The 21,348-nt window shown below is 36.4% G+C and overlaps 1 protein-coding gene across 4 annotated transcripts in view; it reads right to left on the reverse strand.

The window, feature by feature from the left end:
- STPG2 (sperm tail PG-rich repeat containing 2) overlaps positions 1-21,348 on the reverse strand; it is a 624,720-nt gene that overhangs the window by 575,450 nt on the left and 27,922 nt on the right. For all 4 annotated transcript variants that reach the window (XM_068542062.1, XM_068542060.1, XM_068542061.1 and 1 more), the window contains exon 6: positions 19,090-19,201. In XM_068542062.1, the coding sequence (XP_068398163.1) occupies positions 19,090-19,201 (112 nt within the window). The remainder of the gene's footprint in view (positions 1-19,089; positions 19,202-21,348) is intronic.

The following is a 21,348-nucleotide window of genomic DNA, read 5'->3' on the forward strand; positions in this document are numbered from 1 at the left end:
GCATCTTACCCACAATTCAATACTTAAATAGAAACTTGTTATAATGAATCTGAAGATGCATGCCAGCAAAAAATGTGCCCTGCACAAATCTGGGCAGAAGTGACAGAGTGGTCTGTAGTCTTCTCTCAGCTGTTACCCTGATGAGATCACTACTGTTTTGTTTTGTTTTTAGAGTGCTGTGTATTACTGCACTCATCATCTTCCCACTCCCCTCCACCCCTCCCCTGCTCCCCAGGATTAGCACTTCATTGGTCCCAGATTTTGCGTCTGCCAGGTGGCTGAGCATACAATCAAACCAGACAATTTAGAGACTTTTAGTATCTATAACAACTATTTCACTGTTTATTTACATTACAGAATATGGTTTTTGCAAATTAAAAAGTAATATCTGACATAGAACAGTATTATTGTCTATTACATAAGAACATACTAATGAGCTCAATAAATGTTGTTTTTTTCTTAATTAGATAACTGATGTTTTAAATACCCTGCTGAAATCCTTGTGTTGTTGTTATACAGCTCTTTAAGAGTGTTTTGGGAAATTGATGTAGGATTTTGCATGCGCTGGTTGTATTTTTTTTGTCACTTAAAATAACAGAACACAGCTTCCTGCTACCCAAATATTTGCTATTCAACATGTTTTCAGGAATGGATTAGATTTGAACAAGGGAGTTCTGTAAAATAAACAACTATTAGAATAAACAACCTGAAAAACTTTTCCACATCATCCTGTTTAAGAATGACTATTACAATTTATGTGGAATCTGGGTATTTCCAGCTTGCATTAAAAGGCCTCCATTATTTCCATCTTCAACGTTCTCTCAGTACTCACTAAAACAACCTCACTTAAAGTAGTCACAGTAGTCTGCCAGCTACACACACATTATGTCTTCTACTCAAAATGTCCTCATTCACTACTCTCCATCAATCTGTTCTCCAATATTTCCTTTAAAAGCTAGCTTAATATAATTTTATTCCTTCATTCAATAATTCTTTTAATCTACCATGTGTTAGGGATTTAAATTCAGTAACACATAATCCCTCAAGAATGGCATGGTTTGGCAGACAATTATAGTATGATAAATGCCATGATTGAGGTATGCATAAATCACTAAGAGTCGAATCTCACAGAAGGAATGGGAGTCAGCCATATGAAGAGAAAGGGAGCAACCCAGGAGAAAGAACACTTTATGTAGAGGGAGAGGGGTAGGGGATGAGGATGAAGAATGGTAAATTCAAGAATCTAAAGGTAGTTCAATACAACTAAAGTCTAGGATACATATAGAAAAATTGTGATGTGTGCAGTTGGAGAAGTAGTTATGGGTCAGATTATAACAACATTGTATGTCATGATAAGAAATATTAAGACCCATATCACTCAGTATATCCCTGTATTTCACATACACTCTATTTTTAACCTTCATAGATTTCTATCATTCATTCATTCATTCAGCAAATGTTAGAGGGAATACCATGTATTTTCTCTAATTGTTTCCTCTACGTGATTTGTGTCTACAGTTAGGAAACAAATAAAAACCAGGTTTTTGGGTTTTTTTTCAACTTCTGAAGTCCTAAGGCAACTAGTGTAATGCTAAGCACACAATACTCACTTCAATAAATGCTTCTTGAATTAAAATATTAATAACCTGAGGAACCAAGATGGAGGAGTAGAAGGACGTGCTCTCACTCCCTCTTGCGAGAACACCAGAATCACAACTAACTGCTGAACAATCATTGACAGGAAGACACTGGAACTCACCAAAAAAGATACCCCACATACAAAGACAAAGGAGAAGCCACAATGAGAAGGTAGGAGGGGTGCAATCACAGTAAAATCAAATCCCATAACTGCTGGGTGGGTGACTCACAGACTGGCGAACACTTATACCACAAAACTCCACCCACTGGAGTGAAGGTTCTGAGCCCCACATCACGCTTCCCAACCTGGGGATCTGGTAATGGGAGGAGGAATTCCTAGAGAATCAGACTTTGAAGCCTAGTGGGAATTGATTGCAGGACTTCAACAGGACTGGGGGGAAAAGAGACCCCACTCTTGGAGGGCGCACACAAAACAGTGTGCCCATCGGGACCCAGGGGAAGGAGCAGTGACCCCGGGGGAGGCTGAACCAGACCTACCTGCTAGTGTTGGAAGGTCTCCTGCAGAGGCGGGGGGTGGCTCTGTTTCACCGTGGGGACAAGGACACTGGCAGCAGAAGTTCTGGGAAGTACTCCTTGGCGTGAGCACTCCCAGAGTCTGTCAGTAGCCCCACCAAAGAGCCCAGGTAGGCTCCAGTGTTGGGTTGCCTCAGGCAAAACAACCAACAGGGAGGGAACCCAGCCCCACCCATCAACAGTCAAGTGGATTAAAGTTTTACTGAGCTCTGCCCACCAGAGCAACAGTCAGCTCTACCCACCACCAGTCCCTCCCATCAGGAAACTTGCACAAGCCTCTTAGATAGCCTCATCCACAGCAGAAGCAAGAAAAACTACAAGCCTGCAGCCTGTGGAACAAAAACCACATTCACAGAAAGGTAGACAAGATGAAAAGGCAGAGGGCTATATAACAGATGAAGGAACAAGATAAAACCCCAGAAAAACAACTAAATGAAGTGGAGATAGGCAACCCTCCAGAAAAAGAATTCAGAATGATAGTGAAGATGATCTAGGACCTCGGAAAAAGAATGGAGGCAAAGATGAAGAAGATGCGAGAAATGTTTAACAAAGACCTAGAAGAATTAAAGAACAAACAAACAGAGATGAACAATACAATAACTGAAATGAAAAATACACTAGAAGGAATCAATAGCAGAATAACTGAGGCAGAAGAACGGATAAGTGACCTGGAAGACAGAATGGTGGAATTCACTGCTGCAGAACAGAATAAAGAAAAAAGAATGAAAAGAAATGAAGATGGCCTAAGAGACCTCTGGGACAACATTAAACGCAACAACATTTGCATTATAGGGGTCCCAGAAGGGGAAGAGAGAGAGAAAGGACCAGAGAAAATATTTGAAGAGACTATAGACAAAAACTTCCCTAACATGGGAAAGGAAATAGCCACCCAAGTCCAGGAAGCGCAGAGAGTCCCATACAGGATAAACCCAAGGAGAAACACGCTGAGACACATAGTAATCAACTTGGCAAAAATTAAAGACAAACAAAAATTACTGAAAGCAGCAAGGGAAAAGCGACAAATAACATACAAGGGAACTCCCATAAGGTTAACAGCTGATTTCTCAGCAGAAACTCTACAAGCCAGAAGGAAGTGACACGATATACTTAAAGTGATGAAAGGGAAGAACCTACAACCAAGATTACTCTACCCAGCAAGGATCTCATTCAGATTCGATGGAGAAATCAAAAGCTTTACAGACAAGCAAAAGCTAAGAGAATTCAGCATCACCAAATCAGCTCTACAACAAATGCTAAAGGAACTTCTCTAAGTGGGAAACACAGAGAAGAAAAGGACCTACAAAAACAAACCCAAAAAAATTAAGAAAATGGTCATAGGAACATACATATTGATAATTACCCTAAACGTGAATGGATTAAATGCTGCAACCAAAAGACACAGGCTTGCTGAATGGATACAAAAACAAGACCCATATATATGCTGTCTACAAGAGACCCACTTCAGACCTAGGGACACATACAGACTGAAAGTGAGGGGATGGAAAAAGATATTCCATGCAAATGGAAATCAAAAGAAAGCTGGAGTAGCAATACTCATATCAGATAAAATAGACTTTAAAATAAAGAATGTTACAAGAGACAAGGAAGGACACTACATAATGATCAAGGGATCAATCCAAGAAGAAGATATAACAATTATAAATATTTACGCACCCAACATAGGAGCACCTCAATACATAAGGCAACTGCTAACAGCTATAAAAGAGGGAATCGACAGTAACACAATAATAGTGGGGGACTTTAACACCTCACTTACACCAATGGACAGATCATCCAAAATGAAAATAAATAAGGAAACAGAAGCTTTAAATGACACAATAGACCAGATAGATTTAATTGATATTTATAGGACATTCCATCCAAAAACAGCAGATTCCACTTTCTTCTCAAGCGCGCATGGAACTTTCTCCAGGATAGATCACATCTTGGGTCACAAATCAAGCCTCAGTAAATTTAAGAAAATTGAAATCATATCAAGCATCTTTTCTGACCACAATGCTATGAGATTAGAAATGAATTACAGGGAAAAAAAACGTGAAAAGCACAAACACATGGAGACAAAACAGTACGCTACTAAATAACCAAGAGATCACTGAGGAAATCAAAGAGGAAATCAAAAAATACCTGGAGACAAATGACAAAGAAAACACTATGACCCAAAACCTATGGGATGCAGCAAAAGCAGTTCTAAGAGGGAAGTTTATAGCTATACAAGCCTACCTAAAGAAACAAGAAAAATCTCAAGTAAACAATCTAACCTTACACCTAAAGGAACTAGAGAAAGAAGAACAAACAAAACCCAAAGTTAGCAGAAGGAAAGAAATCATAAAGATCAGTGTGGAAATAAATGAAATAGAAACAAAGAAAACAATAGCAAAGATCAATAAAACTAAAAGCTGGTTCTTTGAGAAGAGAAACAAAATTGATAAACCATTAGCCAGAGTCATCAAGAAAAAGAGGGAGAGGACTCAAATCAATAAAATTAGAAATGAAAAAGGACAAGTTACAACAGACAACGCAGAAATACAAAGCATCCTAAGACACTACTACAAGCAACTCTATGCCAATAAAATGGACAACCCGGAAGAAATAGACAATTCTTAGAAGCTATAACCTTCCAAGACTGAACCAGGAAGAAACAGAAAATATGAGCAGACCAATCACAAGTAATGAAATTGAAACTGTGATTAAAAATCTTCCAACAAACAAAAGTCCAGGACCAGATGGCTTCACAGGTGAATTCTACCAAACATTTAGAGAAGAGCTAACACCCATCCTATTTAGAGAAGAGCTAACACCCATCCTTCTCAAACTCTTCCAAAAAATTGCAGAGGAAGGAACACTCCCAAACTCATTCTATGAGGCCACCATCACCCTGATACCAAAACCAGACAAAGATACTACAAAAAAAGAAAATTACAGACCAATATCACTGATGAATATAGATGCAAACATCCTCAACAAAATATTAGCAAACAGAATCCAACACCACATTAAAAGGATCATACACTATGATCAAGTGGGATTTATCCCAGGGATGCAAGGATTCTTCAATATACACAAATCAATCAATGTGATACACCATATTAACAAACTGAAGAATAAAAACCATATGATCATCTCAATAGATGCAGAAAAAGCTTTTGACAAAATTCAACACCCATTTATGATAAAAACTCTCCAGAAAGTGGGCATAGAGGGAACCTACCTCAACATAATAAAGGCCATATACGACAAACCCACAGCAAACATCATTCTCAACAGTGAAAAACTGAAAGCATTTCTTCTAAGATCAGGAACGAGACAAGGATGTCCACTTTCACCACTATTATTCAACATAGTTTTGGAAGTCCTAGCCATGGCAATCAGAGAAGAAAAAGAAATTCAAGGAATACAAATTGGAAAAGAAGAAGTAAAACTGTCACTGTTTGCAGATGACATGATACTATACATAGAGAATCCTAAAAATGCCACCAGAAAACTACTAGAGCTAATCAATGAATTTGGTAAAGTTGCAGGATACAAAATTAATGCACAGAAATCTCTTGCATTCCTATACATTAATGATGAAAAATTTGAAAGAGAAATTATGGAAACACTCCCATTTACCATTGCAACAAAAAGAATAAAATACCTAGGAATAAACCTACCAAGGGAGACGAAAGACCTGTATGCAGAAAACTATAAGACACTGATGAAAGAAATTAAAGATGATACCAACAGATGGAGAGACATACCATGTTCCTGGATTGGAACAATCAATATTGTGAAAATGACTATACTACCCAAAGCAATCTACAGATTCAATGCAATCCCTATCAAATTACCAATGGCATTTTTTATAGAACTAGAACAAAAAATCTTAAAATTTGTATGGAGACACAAAAGACCCCGAATAGCCAAAGCAGTCTTGAGGGAAAAAATGGAGCTGGAGGAATCAGACTCCCTGATTTCAGACTATACTACAAAGCTACAGTAATCAAGACAATATGGTACTGGCACAAAAACAGAAACATAGATCAATGAACAAGATAGAAAGCCCAGAGATAAACCCACGCACCTATGGTCAACTAATCTATGACAAAGGAGGCAAAGATATACAATGGAGAAAAGACAGTCTCTTCAATAAGTGGTGCTGGGAAAACGGGACAGCTACATGTAAAAGAATGAAATTAGAACACTCCCTAACACCATACACAAAAATAAACTCAAAATGGATTCGAGACCTAAATGTAAGACCGGACACTATAAAACTCTTAGAGGAAAACATAGGAAGAACACTCTTTGACATAAATCACAGCAAGATCTTTTTTGATCCACCTCCTAGAGTAATGGAAATAAAAACAAAAATAAAAAAATGGGACCTAATGAAACTTCAAAGCTTTTGCACAGCAAAGGAAACCATAAACAAGACGAAAAGACAACCCTCAGAATGGGAGAAAATATTTGCAAACGAATCAACGGACAAAGGATTAATCTCCAAAATATATGAACAGCTCATTCAGCTCAATATTAAAGAAACAAAGAACCCAATCCAAAAATGGGCAGAAGACCTAAATAGACATTTCTCCAAAGAAGACATACAGATGGACAAGAAGCACATGAAAAGATGCTCAACATCACTAATTATTAGAGAAATGCAAATCAAAACTACAATGAGGTATCATCTCACACCAGTTAGAATGGGCATCATCAGAAAATGTACAAACAACAAATGCTGAAGAGGGTGTGGAGGAAAGGGAACCCTCTTGCACTGTTGGTGGGAATGTAAATTGATACAGCCACTAGGGAGAACAATATGGAGGTTCCTTAAAAAAATAAACATAGAATTACCATATGATCCAGCAATCCCACTACTGGGCATATACCCAGAGAAAACCGTAATTCAAAAAGACACATGCACCCCAGTGTTCACTGCAGCACTATTTACAATAGCCTGGTCATGGAAGCAACCTAAATGCCCATCGACAGACGAATGGATAAAGAAGTTGTGGTACATATATACCATGGAATATTACTCAGCCATAAAAAGGAACGAAATTGAGTCATTTGTTGAGACGTGGATGGATCTAGAGACTGTCATACAGAGTGAAGTAAGTCAGAAAGAGAAAAACAAATACCGTATATTAACGCATGTATGTGGAACCTAGAAAAATGGTACAGATGAACTGGTTTGCAGGGCAGAAGTTGAGACACAGATGTAGAGAACAAACGTATGGACACCAAGGGGGGAAAACCACGGTGGGGTGGAGATGGTGGTGTGCTGAATTGGGTGATTGGGATTGACATGTATACACTGATGTGTATTAAACTAATGACTGATTAAAAATATATATATATTAATAACCTAATTTATCATCAGGTTATTTAAAATCGTTAACCTAGCTTTTATCTTGGTAATAATCCTAAATTAGCAAAAGGTAAATAACACATGCAGATAATTATAATGTGTCTCCTTTAAGAAAAAAAAAAAATTCAGTAAAAGCTTAGTTTTCTGCCTTTCACTTTAGGCACACTCCTGAAAGAGCAAACAGTCTATATTCACAGGATCCTGTTCTTTACCATCCATCCATTCTTCAATCCACCACCACCTTGCTATCTTCAATCAGTGCAGTCCACCAGAAGCGCTTTGCTAAAGTAACCACTGATCTCAAAATTCTGCAAAGTTCAGTGGACCATTTTCAGTTCTTACCATTATTAACCTACCCAAAGTATATAACACAGGTGGCAACTACTTTCTTAAAATACATTCAACCTCTGGCTTCTGTGAGATCACTCTTCCCTATTCTGTTCCTACCATTTTTAATCCTCCTTGTTCCTTTCTTAGATTCCCCCTTCCTCCATTTATCTATTAAATGCTGTCAATCTCCCTGGTTCAATCCTCACCCTTTGTGGGTTATATAGCTAACACAATGACTAATTACTAAATCTCCAGTCCAGATTTTTCTCAACTTTCTAACTGCCTTCAAAACATTTCTACCTATATAACAAATAGATGTGTAAAATAATGTGATTCCCGCACTTGTGCGTGCACGCGTGCGCGCACGCACACACACACACACATATACACACACACACAGAGTGTGGTATGCTTTCTGTATTTTCTCTAACTCTCTACAACACCATTCACACAGTATTCTAAGTGAGAAATCTAGAAGTCATCCGCAACTTCCTTGCTACTCATCCTCCCATATCAAATTAATCACTAGATAAAATCAATGCTAACATCCAGGTATATATTACCCCCTCATTTCACTACCTTAATACAGCCATTCACTATGTGAATCACTATGCATCACCTCATGACTTCTCCCTCCCTCCCCTTCCCCATATCCCATCCATTTGACTCACACCTTACTGTCCTATTTTTCTGAAATTACAAAACTGTTCATGAATCATCTGTTTAAAACATTTACTAGGTCATCATCACCTATAGATAAAAATTAAAACTGCTTTTCTCGAAACCTCAAGGCTTTGCACGTCCTCTTTGCCTATAATTTCAACTCCATTTGACAAATACCTACTCATCCCTCAAAACACAACTCAAACATATTTTGGGATTCTTTTCTGACTTGTGTCATCCCCCAAGCAGAATCAATGGCTTTCTCTTCTGAAGTTTCACTGTACCTTATTTGGATATCACTGTATAATTCTTTATATATTTGTATCTTCCATCAATGTGTGAATTCCTTGATTCAGAAAACTTTGTACTATTCCTCATCTTTCTATCCACAGCATGGAGTAGGTGCTCAATCAATACTCATTAAATAAGTAATAGGGGACTTCCCTGGTGGCACAGTGGTTAAGAATCCACCTGCCAATGCAGGGGACACGGGTTCGATCCCTGGTCCAGGAAGATCCCACATGCCACGGAGCAACTAAGCCTGTGTGCCACAATTACTAAAGCCTGCCTGCCCTAGAGCCCGCACACCACAACTACAGAAGCCTGCACACTCTAGGGCCCACGTGCTGCAACTACTGAAGCCTGCGCACCTAGAGCCCATGCTCCACAACAAGAGAAGCCACCGCAAATGAGAAGCCCATGCACTGCAACGAAGAGTAGCCCCCGCTTGCCACAACTAGAGAAACCCCGTGCATAGCAACAAAGACCCAACGCAGCCAAAAAAATAAAAATTTTTTAAAAAAGTAATGGTAATAACTATAACTTACTGAGTGTTAACAAATGTCAAACACTGTGTTACGCAGTGTCTGTGTGTGTGTGTATAATCACATTTCATTGAATTCTCACAATGACATTTTGTTATATTTTTATATATATTATTATTCATATTTTAGAGATTTAGAAGGAAAAATACATAGGCTTAGAATGGCAAAGTAACTTGCCCAAGGTCACACAACTAGTATGTAATGGAGCAAAAAACTGCAGCGTGGTTCCAAAGCATGAACTCTTTATCACTAAACTATGAATAAATCTAAGAATGCTTTCTTTATTTTATAAAGTTCTTAAAATTTTACCATGAATGAGTGTGACTTCAGTATATATAAAACTCACTAATAGGGCTTCCCTGGTGGCGCAGTGGTTGAGAATCTGCCTGCTAATGCAGGGGACATGGGTTCGAGCCCTGGTCTGGGAAGATTCCCACATGCCACGGAGCAACTAGGCCTGTGAGCTACAGCCACTGAGCCTGCGCATCTGGAGCCTGTGCTCCGCAACAAGAGAGGCCACGATAGTGAGAGGCCCGCACACTGTGATGAAGAGTGGCCCCCCGCTTGCCACAACTAGAGAAAGCCCTCGCACCGAAACGAAGACCCAACATAGCCAAAAATAAATAAATAAAATAAATTAATTAATTTAAAAAAAAAACTCACTAATAATAGTACAAACTATTATACAATTAAACCTGAACATATCAGATGCTCTTCCAAAGGATACTGAATCACTGTTTAAGCAATAAATAAATGTTTCCAACTTCAACCTCACAGCTTTTTTCATACAGTTTTGTCCATTTATATATTAATGATTCAACCTTTTCCTCCAATCTTTCTTGACATCTATTTTTTTCTTTTTGAAACCCATAATTTGAAAATTGGAAAAGTTTTTTTAGAAAATAAGAAAAGTGATCACTCAGATTTCTGGATACAGTAACCATAATTCAAACAATTAATTTGTGTTTGGGGGAGAAAAACACATTTAATTGTGCTCAAGTCTTCCTAAATCTTTCTTTATCCTCAAGTTTCAGCTCTTTCAAGGTCACCACTACATATTTCTAGCTGCAATAAATTACCAAGTGTCTGTTATAATGCCCACAAATCAGGTAGTTTAATAAATGTTAAAGACTAGCAATGAAAAGTGAAGAGGTGAAATTTTTGCACCAGAAATATTGGAACAATCCACCCATAAGAGAAAATCATTAATAATAACGTAATGGCAGGCTTCAAAAAATAATCACAAAAGGCTATATATTATTTCTGCCTCTTACGTCCTTATTATTAATCTTTGTAGCATATTTTTGAAACTACAACTTTCTACTAGAGATCTACTTAATATCTACTCAAGAAGAGTACATTATTTTTTGGTATATTCTAATCTAGAGAAAAACCAAGTTTATAAATTACAACTTTAAAATATAACTTCTAAAATTCTCACAATTTTCATAAATTTATATAGACAAATGAAGAGAAATGACAGCTCTGTAACTTAGTTTGCAACCAGAATTTAAATAACATTTTGAAATATATAGTTGCAAGTTATATCAATGTGGCAGACCTTCCAGAGAACTAAAACTTCCCATTTAGGTTTTCTCAGGATAACTACAAGGCAAATTTTCATACCACATAATTTTTAACCATTTGTTTTAATGAATATGGGAAATGAATGAATATTTTCTGTCAATAAAGACCCAAAGTACTGGCGCCACCTAGTGAAATTTTACTCAGTTTTTTTAGCTGATCAGAAGCTGTTACAGCAACTTCATAACTTTTTTATTACCAAATCAAAGAACTTCAATAGAAATAAGTTAAATGTTTTGTATATTAATGACATCATTAATGTTAAGGAGAATACTAACAAGAATTTTCATTGCCAAAGGCAAGACATATTCCTGTGGAAAGCATTCACTTTGAATAAAAGTTAATAGTTGTGTTTCTTAACAGAAGTTATCAGTAGAGTAAAATGCCAGAATGCATTCAAGATATATTGAAACAATACTGTGTATAAAACAGAATTAAACACATTTCAAGGATATGATAAATAAAAAACACAATCATTCACATTATGTTCCTATTATTATATATCATATTTTGTTGCACCATCAGAAAATGCTTACATCCAAAGACAGAGCACTTACTTACCTAATTATTTTATTGCTTTAAAACTTATCCTTCGAAGGCAATATTATGAAAGGGAAAACCTAAGCATTCTTTCTCTAAATTAAAATTTTAAAATAAAACTGCTCATTTTTCAGATCTGTAATCATTCATTCAAAAAAGATTATTAAACATTATGTATCTCACTCCACTAACTACAGAAATACAAAAGAAAAAAAAAAGTAGAATTAAAGATTCTTGTCCTCTAAGAATAATGGTTTAATTGGGGACATAAGATAAAAACATTTTTAAAAAAAAAAAACTCCATATACAAGAAATAGTTATTCAGCCCTGAACGAAGATGGCAGAGTAGAAGGATGTGCTCTCACTCCCGCTTGCAAGAACACTAGAATCACAACTAGCTGCTGGACAGTCATCAACAGGAAGACACTGGAACTCACCAAAAAACATACCCCACATCCAAAGACAAAGGAGAAGCCACAATGAGATGGTAGGAGGGGTGCAATCACAGTAAAATCAAATCCCATAACTGCTGGGTGGGTGACTCACAGACTGGAGAACACTTAGACCACAGAAGTCCACCCACTGGAGTGAAGGTTCTGAGCCCCACGTCAGGCTTCCCAACCTGGGGGTCCGGCAACAGGAGGAGGAATTCCTAGAGAATCAGACTTTGAAGGCTAGTGGGATTTAATTGCAGGACTTCAACAGGACTGGGGGAAACAGAGATTCCACTCTTGGAGGGCACACACAAAGTAGTGTGCGCATCGGGACCCAGGGGAAAGAGCAGTGACCCCAGAGGAGACTGAACCAGAACTACCTGCTAGTGTTGGAGGGTCTCCCGCAGAGGCGGGGTGCTGCTGTGGCTCACCAAGGGACAAGGACACTGCCAGCAGAAGTTCTGGGAAGTACTCCCTGGCGAGAGCCCTCCCAGAGTCTGCCATTAGCCCCACCAAAGAGCCCAGGTACGCTCCAGTGTTGGGTTGCCTCAGGCCAAACAACCAATAGGGAGGGTACCCAGCCCCACCCATCAGCAGTCAAACGGATTAGAGTTTTACTGAGCTCTGCCCACCAGAGCAACAGCCAGCTCTACCCACCACCAGTCCCTCCCATCAGCAAACTTGCACAAGCCTCTTAGATAGCCTCATCCACAGCAGAAGCAAGAAGAACTACAATCCTGCAGCCTATGGAACAAAAACCACATACACAGAAAGATAGACAAGATGAAAAGGCAGAGGGCTATGTACCAGATGAAGGAACAAGATAAAACCCCAGAAAAACAACTAAAGGAAGTGAAGATTCACAACCTTCCAGAAAAAGAATTCAGAATAATGATAGTGAAGATGATCCAGGACCTCGGAAAAAGAATGGAGGCAAAGATCGAGAAGATGCAAGAAGTGTTTAACAAAGACCTAGAAGAATTAAAGAACAAACAAACAGAGATGAACAATATAATAACTGAAATGAAAAATACACTAGAAGGAATCAATAGCAGAATAACTAAGGCAGAAGAACGGATAAGTGACCTGGAAGACAGAATGGTGAAATTCACTGCTACGGAACAGAATAAAGAAAAAAGAATGAAAAGAAATGAAGACAGCCTAAGAGACCTCTGGGACAACATTAAACACAACAACATTTGCATTATGGGGTCCAAGAAGGAAAAGAGAGAGAGAAAGGACCAGAGAAAATATTTGAAGAGATTATAGTCAAAAACTTCCCTAACATGGGAAAGGAAATAGCCACCCAAGTCCAGGAAGCACAGAGAGTCCCATACAGGATAAACCCAAGGAGAAACACGCCGAGACACATAGTAATCAAATTGACAAAAATTAAACACAAACAAAAATTATTGAAAGCAGCAAGGGAAAAATGACAAATAACATACAAGGGAACTCCCATAAGGTTAACAGCTGATTTCTCAGCAGAAACTCTACAAGCCAGAAGGGAGTGGCGTGGCATGACATATTTAAAGTGATGAAAGGGAAGAACCTACAACCAAGATTACTCTACCCGACAAGGATCTCATTCAGATTTGATGGAGAAATCAAAAGCTTTACAGACAAGCAAAAGCTAAGAGAATTCAGCACCACCAAACCAGCTTTACAACAAATGCTAAAGGAACTTCTCTAAGTGGGAAACACAGAGAAGAAAAGGACCTACAAAAACAAATTCAAAACAATTAAGAAAATGGTAATAGGAATATACATATCGATAATTACCTTAAACATGAATGGATTAAATGCTCCAACCAAAAGACACAGGCTTGCTGAATGGATACGAAAACAAGACCCATATCTATGCTGTCTACAAGAGACCCACTTCAGACCTAGGGACACATACAGACTGAAAGTGAGGGGATGGAGAAAGATATTCCATGCAAATGGAAATCAAAAGAAAGCTGGAGTAGCAATACTCATATCAGATAAAATAGACTTTAAAATAAAGAATGTTACAAGACACAAGGAGCAACACTATATAATGACCAAGGGATCAATCCAAGAAGAACATATAACAATTATAAATATATATGCACCCAACATAGGAGCACCTCAATACATAAGGCAAATGCTAACAGCTATAAAACAGGAAATCAACAGTAACACAATAATAGTGGGGGACTTTAACACCTCACTTACACCAATGGACAGATCATCCAAAATGAAAATAAATAAGGAAACAGAAGCTTTAAATGACACAATAGACCAGATAGATTTAATTGATATTTATAGGACATTCCATCCAAAAACAGCAGATTCCACTTTCTTCTCAAGTGCGCATGGAACATTCTCCAGGATAGATCACATCTTGGGTCACAAATCAAGCCTCAGTAAATTTAAGAAAATTGAAATCATATCAAGCATCTTTTCTGACCACAACGCTATGAGATTAGAAATCAATTACAGGGAAAAAAACGTAAAAAACACAAACACATGGAGGCTAAACAATACATTACTAAATAACCAAGAGATCACTGAAGAAATCAAAGAGGAAATCAAAAAATACCTAGAGACAAATGACAATGAAAACATGATGATCCAAAACCTATGGGATGCAGCAAAAGCAGTTCTAAGGGGGAAGTTTATAGCAATGCAAGCCTACTTCAAGAAACAAGAAAAATCTCAAATAAACAATCTAACCTTACACCTAAAGGAACTAGAGAACGAAGAACAAACAAAACCCAAAGTTAGTAGAAGGAAAGAAATCATAAAGATCAGAGCAGAAATAAATGAAATAGAAACAAAGAAAACAATAGCAAAGATCAATAAAACTAAAAGCTGGTTCTTTGAGAAGATAAAAAGAAAATCATAAACCATTAGCCAGACTCATTAAGGAAAAGAGAGGACTCAAATCAATAAAGTTAGAAATGAAAAAGGAGAAGTCATAACAGACACTGCAGAAATACAAAGCATCCTAAGAGACTACTTCAAGCAACTCTATGCCAATAAAATGGACAAATTCTTAGAAAGGTATAACCTTCCAAGACTGAACCAGGAAGACATAGAAAATATGAACAGACCAATCACAAGTAATAAAATTAAAACTGTGATTAAAAATCTTCCAAGAAACAAAAGTCCAGGACCAGATGGCTTCACAGGTGAATTCTAGCAAACATTTAGAGAAGAGCTAACACCCATCCTTCTCAAATTCTTCCAAAAAACTGCAGAGGAAGGAACACTCTCAAACTCATTCTATGAGGCCACCATCACTCTGATACCAAAGCCAGACAAAGATACTACAAAAAAAGAAAATTACAGACCAACATCACTGATGACTATAGATGCAAAAATCCTCAACAAAATACTAGCAAACAGAATCCAACAATACATTAAAAGGATCATACCCCATGATCAAGTGGGATTATCCCAGGGATGCAAGGATTCTTCAGTATATGCAAATCAATCAATGTGATACACCATATTAACAAATTGAAGAAGAAAAACCATATGATCATCTCAATAGATGCAGAAAAAGCTTTTGACAAAATTCAACACCCATTTATGATAAAATCTCTCCAGAAAGTGGGCATAGAGGGAACCTACCCCAACATAATAAAGGCCATATATGACAAACCCACAGCAAACATCATTCAAAATGGTGAAAAACTGAAAGCATTTCCTCTAAGATCTGAAACAGGACAATGATGTCCACTTTCACCACTATTATTCAACATAGTTTTGGAAGTCCTAGCCATGGCAATCAGAGAAGAAAAAGAAATTCAAGGAATACAAATTGGAAAAGAAGAAGTAAAACTGTCACTATTTGCAGATGACATGATACTATACATAGAGAATCCTAAAGATGCCACCAGAAAACTACTAGAACTAATCAAAGAATTTGGTAAAGTTGCAGGATACAAAATTAATGCACAGAAATCTCTTGCATTCCTATACACTAATGATGAAAAATCTGAAAGAGAAATTAAGGAAGCACTCCCATTTGCCATTGCAACAAAAAGAATAAAATACCTAGGAATAAACCTACCTAGAGAGACAAAAGACCTGTATGCAGAAAACTATAAGACACTGATGAAAGAAATTAAAGATGATACCAACAGATGGAGAGATATACCATGTTTCTGGATTGGAATAATCAATATTGTGAAAATGACTATACTACCCAAAGCAATCTACAGATTCAATGCAATCCCTATCAAATTACCAATGGCATTTTTTATGGAACTAGAACAAAACATCTTAAAATTTGTATGGAGACACAAAAGACCCCAAATAGCCAAAGCAGTCTTGAGGGAAAAAAACGGAGCTGGAGGAATCAGACTCCCTGACTTCAGACTATACTACAAAGCTACAGTAATCAAGACAATATGGTACTGGCACAAAAACAGAAATATAGATCAATGGAACAGGATAGAAAGCTCGGAGATAAACCCACGCACCTATGGTCAACTAATCTATGACAAAGGAGGCTAGGATATACAATGGAGAAAAGACTCTCTTCAATAAGTGGTGCTGGGAAAACTGGACAGCTACATGTAAAAGAATGAAATTAGAACACTCCCTAACACCATAAACAAAAATAAACTCAAAATGGATTAGAGACCTAAATGTAAGACCAGGCACTATAAAACTCTTAGAGGAAAACATAGGCAGAACACTCTTTGACATAAATCTCAGCAAGATCTTTTTTGATCCACCTCCTAGAATAATGGAAATACAAACAAAAATAAACAAATGGGACCTAATGAAACTCAAAAGCATTTGCAAAGCAACGGAAACTACAAACAAGATGAAAAGACAACCCGCAGAATGGGAGAAAATTTTTGCAAGCAAATCAACAGACAAAGGATTAATCTGCAAAATATATATGCAGCTCAATGTTAAAAACACAAACAACCCAGTCCAAAAATGGGCAGAAATCCTAAATAGACATTTCTCCACAGAAGACATACAGATGGCCAAGAAGCACATGAAAAGCTGCTCAATATCATTAATTATTAGAGAAATGCAAATCAAAACTACAATGAGGTATCACCTCACACCAGTTAGAATGGGCATCATCAGAAAGTCTACAAACAGCAAATGCTGGAGAGAGTGTGGAGAAAAGGGAACCCTCTTGCACTGTTGGTGGGAATGTAAATTGATACAGCCACTATGGAGAACAGTATGGAAGTTACTTAAAAAACTAAAAATAGAATTACCATATGACCCGGCAATCCCACTACTGGGCATATACCCAGAGAAAACCATAATTCAAAAAGACACATGCACCCCAATGTTCATTGCAGCACTATTTACAATAGCCAGATCATGGATGCAACCTAAATGCCCATCAACAGACGAATGGATAAAGAAGATGTGCTACCTATATACGATGGAATATTACTCAGCCATAAAAAGGAGCAAAATTGGTTCATTTGTAGAGATGTGGGTGAATCTAGAGACTGTCATACAGAGTGAAGTAAGGCAGAAAGAGAAAAACAAATATCGTATATTAACTCATATATGTGGAACCTAGAAAAATGGTACAGATGAACAGGTTTGCCGGGCAGAAATTGAGACACAGATGTAGACAACAAACATATGGACACCAAAGGGGGAAAGCAGCGGGGGGGTGGGGGGGGTGATTAATTGGGAGATTGGGATTGGCATGTATACACTAATATGTATAAAATGTATAACTAATAAGAACATGCTATATAAAAAAATAAATACAATTCAAAAATAAAAAAAAAAAATTTATAAACCTCTAGCCAGGCAAACTAAGAAACAAGAGAGAGGATACAAATTACTGATATCAGAAATGAAGGAGGGGACATCACTACAGTTCCCATATACATTAAAAGAATAAAGGAATACTATGAACAATTCTATGCCCATAAATTTGATAACCTTGATGAAAAGGACCAATTTCTTAAAAGACTCAATCTCCCAAATTCTCATGAGAAGAAATAGATGATCTGAATAAGCCTATGCCTATTAAAGATATCAAGTCAATAATTCATAACCTTCCAAAACAAAAAGCACCAGACCCAGATGGATTCACTGGTGAATTCTACCACACATTTAAGGGAAAAAATTATACCAATCTCTACAATGTCTTTCAGAAGATATAAGCAGAGGGAATACTTCCTAACTCATTTTATGAGGCCAGCATTACCTTAATACTAAAACCAGACAAACACATTACAAGAAAACCATAAACCAGTATATCTCATGATTCTAAATGAACACTTTTTATCTTCTTTGAGATTTATAATTGTTATTCTATGAAAACAATTGCATTATATTACTCTGTTATTGTATCTTTTTCTAATAGTTCTATAAGCAATATTTTTCCTTGCTAATTAATATTCAGGGGAAGACCGAGAAAATTCTTATTGAAATACTCACTGATTTCTCAACTGAGAGTCATTTATCCTTACTCTAAATGATCCATTTTGAAATGTTTACCCTATAATCTTCAAGTTTTTAAGTTTAAATATACTAGAGGAAAAAAATCCAAGGTTTTTGTGCCTACAAGTTCCAAATAATTAAACTGAAACATAGGTACAAAAAATATTTAATGGCATTTAGATTTTTATATTAATAAATATACACTACCTAGAACAATGAAGATAAAAATCTTACTATGTACTAACCAGACTTCACCAAGAATATTATTCTTAGTTCTCAAAATCATATTTTAAGGAGAGAAAGATTTAAAAACTAACGAAGGTCCCTAGATAACGTCAAAGGAAAATAAGTTATCCTGAAGCTAAATACTGAGAATAGTCGAAGATATTTAGAACATTTATCCTCACTAGAAAAGATTTAAAGGGAGATTTAAAAGAAGTCATAGGAAAAGGGAGAATAAATAGACAACAAGCAGGTAAATTTAGGTCAGTTTAAGAAGGAAATTGCAAGAAACAGAGTATTCAACTACTGAAACAAGAAACCTTGGAGGTATTGAGTTCTTTATCACAAGAGGTGTTCAAGCAGAGAATAGCGATCAACTTGCAGGAAATTTTAAACACAGTTCCTCAGTTCCTTCCACAAAATTCACTGAGTGACAACTACCTACGAGTAACAGTAGAAGAGTACTCTGTGTGATAATAAGATTCAATGACCTTAAAATCTAGGAAGTAGATGAAATAGTTACTTTTCAACTTACCTTTTTTTCCTCCTGCAATATTATTACTTCATAAAGTCGTGGGAGATTTGAGCAATGATTTTGCTGTTGATCTTTCTTGATGTTAATATTTTCATAATGTAGTGCCTTTTTCCTTTAGAAAATTCAGAAAAAAATTATTCTCAATTTCAAATATATAAATGTCTATATAAGTTAAGAGAATATTTTTACACCAACATTTCCTGCTTAAAAAGTATTCAGTAAGATATCTGGGTGTGTTAGGCCAATATATCCTAAACTCTGTCAGATCTATTCATTTATATTGGTTAGATCTGCGTTTTCCAATTTAGAGCATTAAAATATACCTATTCTAATAATGATTCCAAAAAGAAAACAAAATGTGGGATTTATGTCATGAGTTTAAATAAAGAGCTACCAAAAAAAGTTTCCCGTGTAGTTTATTCACCATAAAAGGTCTTTACAATTTCAAGTCACTTGGTATTTCAACTATTAACTAAAATAAGGGGAAAATAGTCAATGCTATTTATATCATAAAACAATCAGGAAAAGGGCATAAAGAAAGATCTTTGAAAATTAAAGGGAAGCTTATTTTCATTGAAATTTACACAAGTAAGAATAATAAACCAAGTAAGCAGTAAGTAACATCCCAAGCTCTGGAGTCAGACAGCCTGATATGAATCCTAACATTGCTACCTACTAGCTATGTGACCTTACACAAATCACCCACCCTCTCTAAACTTCAGATTTGATTCTTCATCTGTGATTGGAAATAGTATTAACCAATTCTCAAGGTTGTAATGATTAAAGTGGATAATATATGTGAAGTGTTTACTGCCATACAAAACCCATAGTAAGTATACAATAACTGTTAACTATTATTAAGAATTATATTTAAATAGGTTATTTTTTTCTAATTCTTAAAAAGAATTAGAAAAAAAGTCATATTAAACACTTCCAGTGAACTATACTGAACATAAGATTAAAAAAAGATAATATAAAAACATAAAAACAAATGTTTAAGTTACATAATTGCCATTTTTTTGTTTGTTTAGACATTACTATGATTTAAACATGCATATAACATCTCAGTTCACTGTCAAATGCTGACTTCATTGATTTTTTTGCACAAAATTCAACAAATGAACTTATTTTCAAAACCTCAAATAGTTTTATGGATAAAAAATTTATACTTGGCATATCAAAAGGGTCACATATCATTTAGGTCTGTGTTTTCCCAAAAAGAAACCTATGAGCTCATCTTTCCATTCAAAATACCCAAGTATTTCCATTTTTATACCATATCAAATCCACAATAATTATGACTCAATCAATAAACAAAAAGTAGAAAAAAAAAAAAAAAGGTAGAAAATATCAACTACCAGAAGGAACCAAGACAAGTCCAAATAAAAGATACAGTGAAGTCAGCAAAACCAAAGAGCAAATTACGGAAATGATGAAATATCTGATGCAGTTAGGAATGCAATCTATATGCACACATTCCTACTAGCAAAAGTGAAAATACAAACAGAAGAAAAGAAGAAACAAGGGAAATAACAAAGATCAAAGAGAAAGTGACATTTAAAAAAAAGGAGGAGAGGGAATTCCCTGGCAGATCCAGTGGTTAGAACTCCATGCTTTCACTGGCGTGGGTCCGGGTTCAACCCCTGGTGGGGGAACTAAGATCCCGCAAGCCATGCAGTGTGACCAAAAAAATAAAAAATAAAAAATAAAGTCAGGCAGACACTTATTTAAAAAAAAAATAGGAGGAGAATGGGAGTGGGACAGGGCTGGAGAAGTAAAAAGGACTGTCAGGAAAAAACTATCAAGCAAAATCAGAGCAATAGAATTAGACAGAGTGCTGGTCATGCCTGAGGTACTTAGTTAGATGTGTAGTGGACTGGATGGAAAACAATCATCACAGAACCACATACCCTAAAAAGGGTTAATTTTGCTTAATGTTAATTTAACCTCTATAAAACTGACAGGCAGGCAGACAGATAGGAAAGCAAACCAGCCAAACTGGAAGAAGAAAAAGATAAGAGTAAAGTACTAACAAAAGCATTATCTCAAGGGGATGAGTAGAGTTAGAGCATTTGACAGACTTTGTTTTATTTGGAATGACAAAGATTAAATTTAGATCCCATTAAGCTGTATATACATGTTAAACTTCTAGTGTAACTACTAAAAAAATTAAAATACATGGCATATCTCCCATATTAGGAGAGTGAAAAAATGAAAAGGACAATAGAATAGGGTATAAATTCCCAAAAACAAGGGCCA

This window comes from Eschrichtius robustus, chromosome 4 (genome assembly GCF_028021215.1).
Source record: "Eschrichtius robustus isolate mEscRob2 chromosome 4, mEscRob2.pri, whole genome shotgun sequence".
In the NCBI taxonomy this organism is placed as follows: domain Eukaryota; kingdom Metazoa; phylum Chordata; class Mammalia; order Artiodactyla; family Eschrichtiidae; genus Eschrichtius; species Eschrichtius robustus.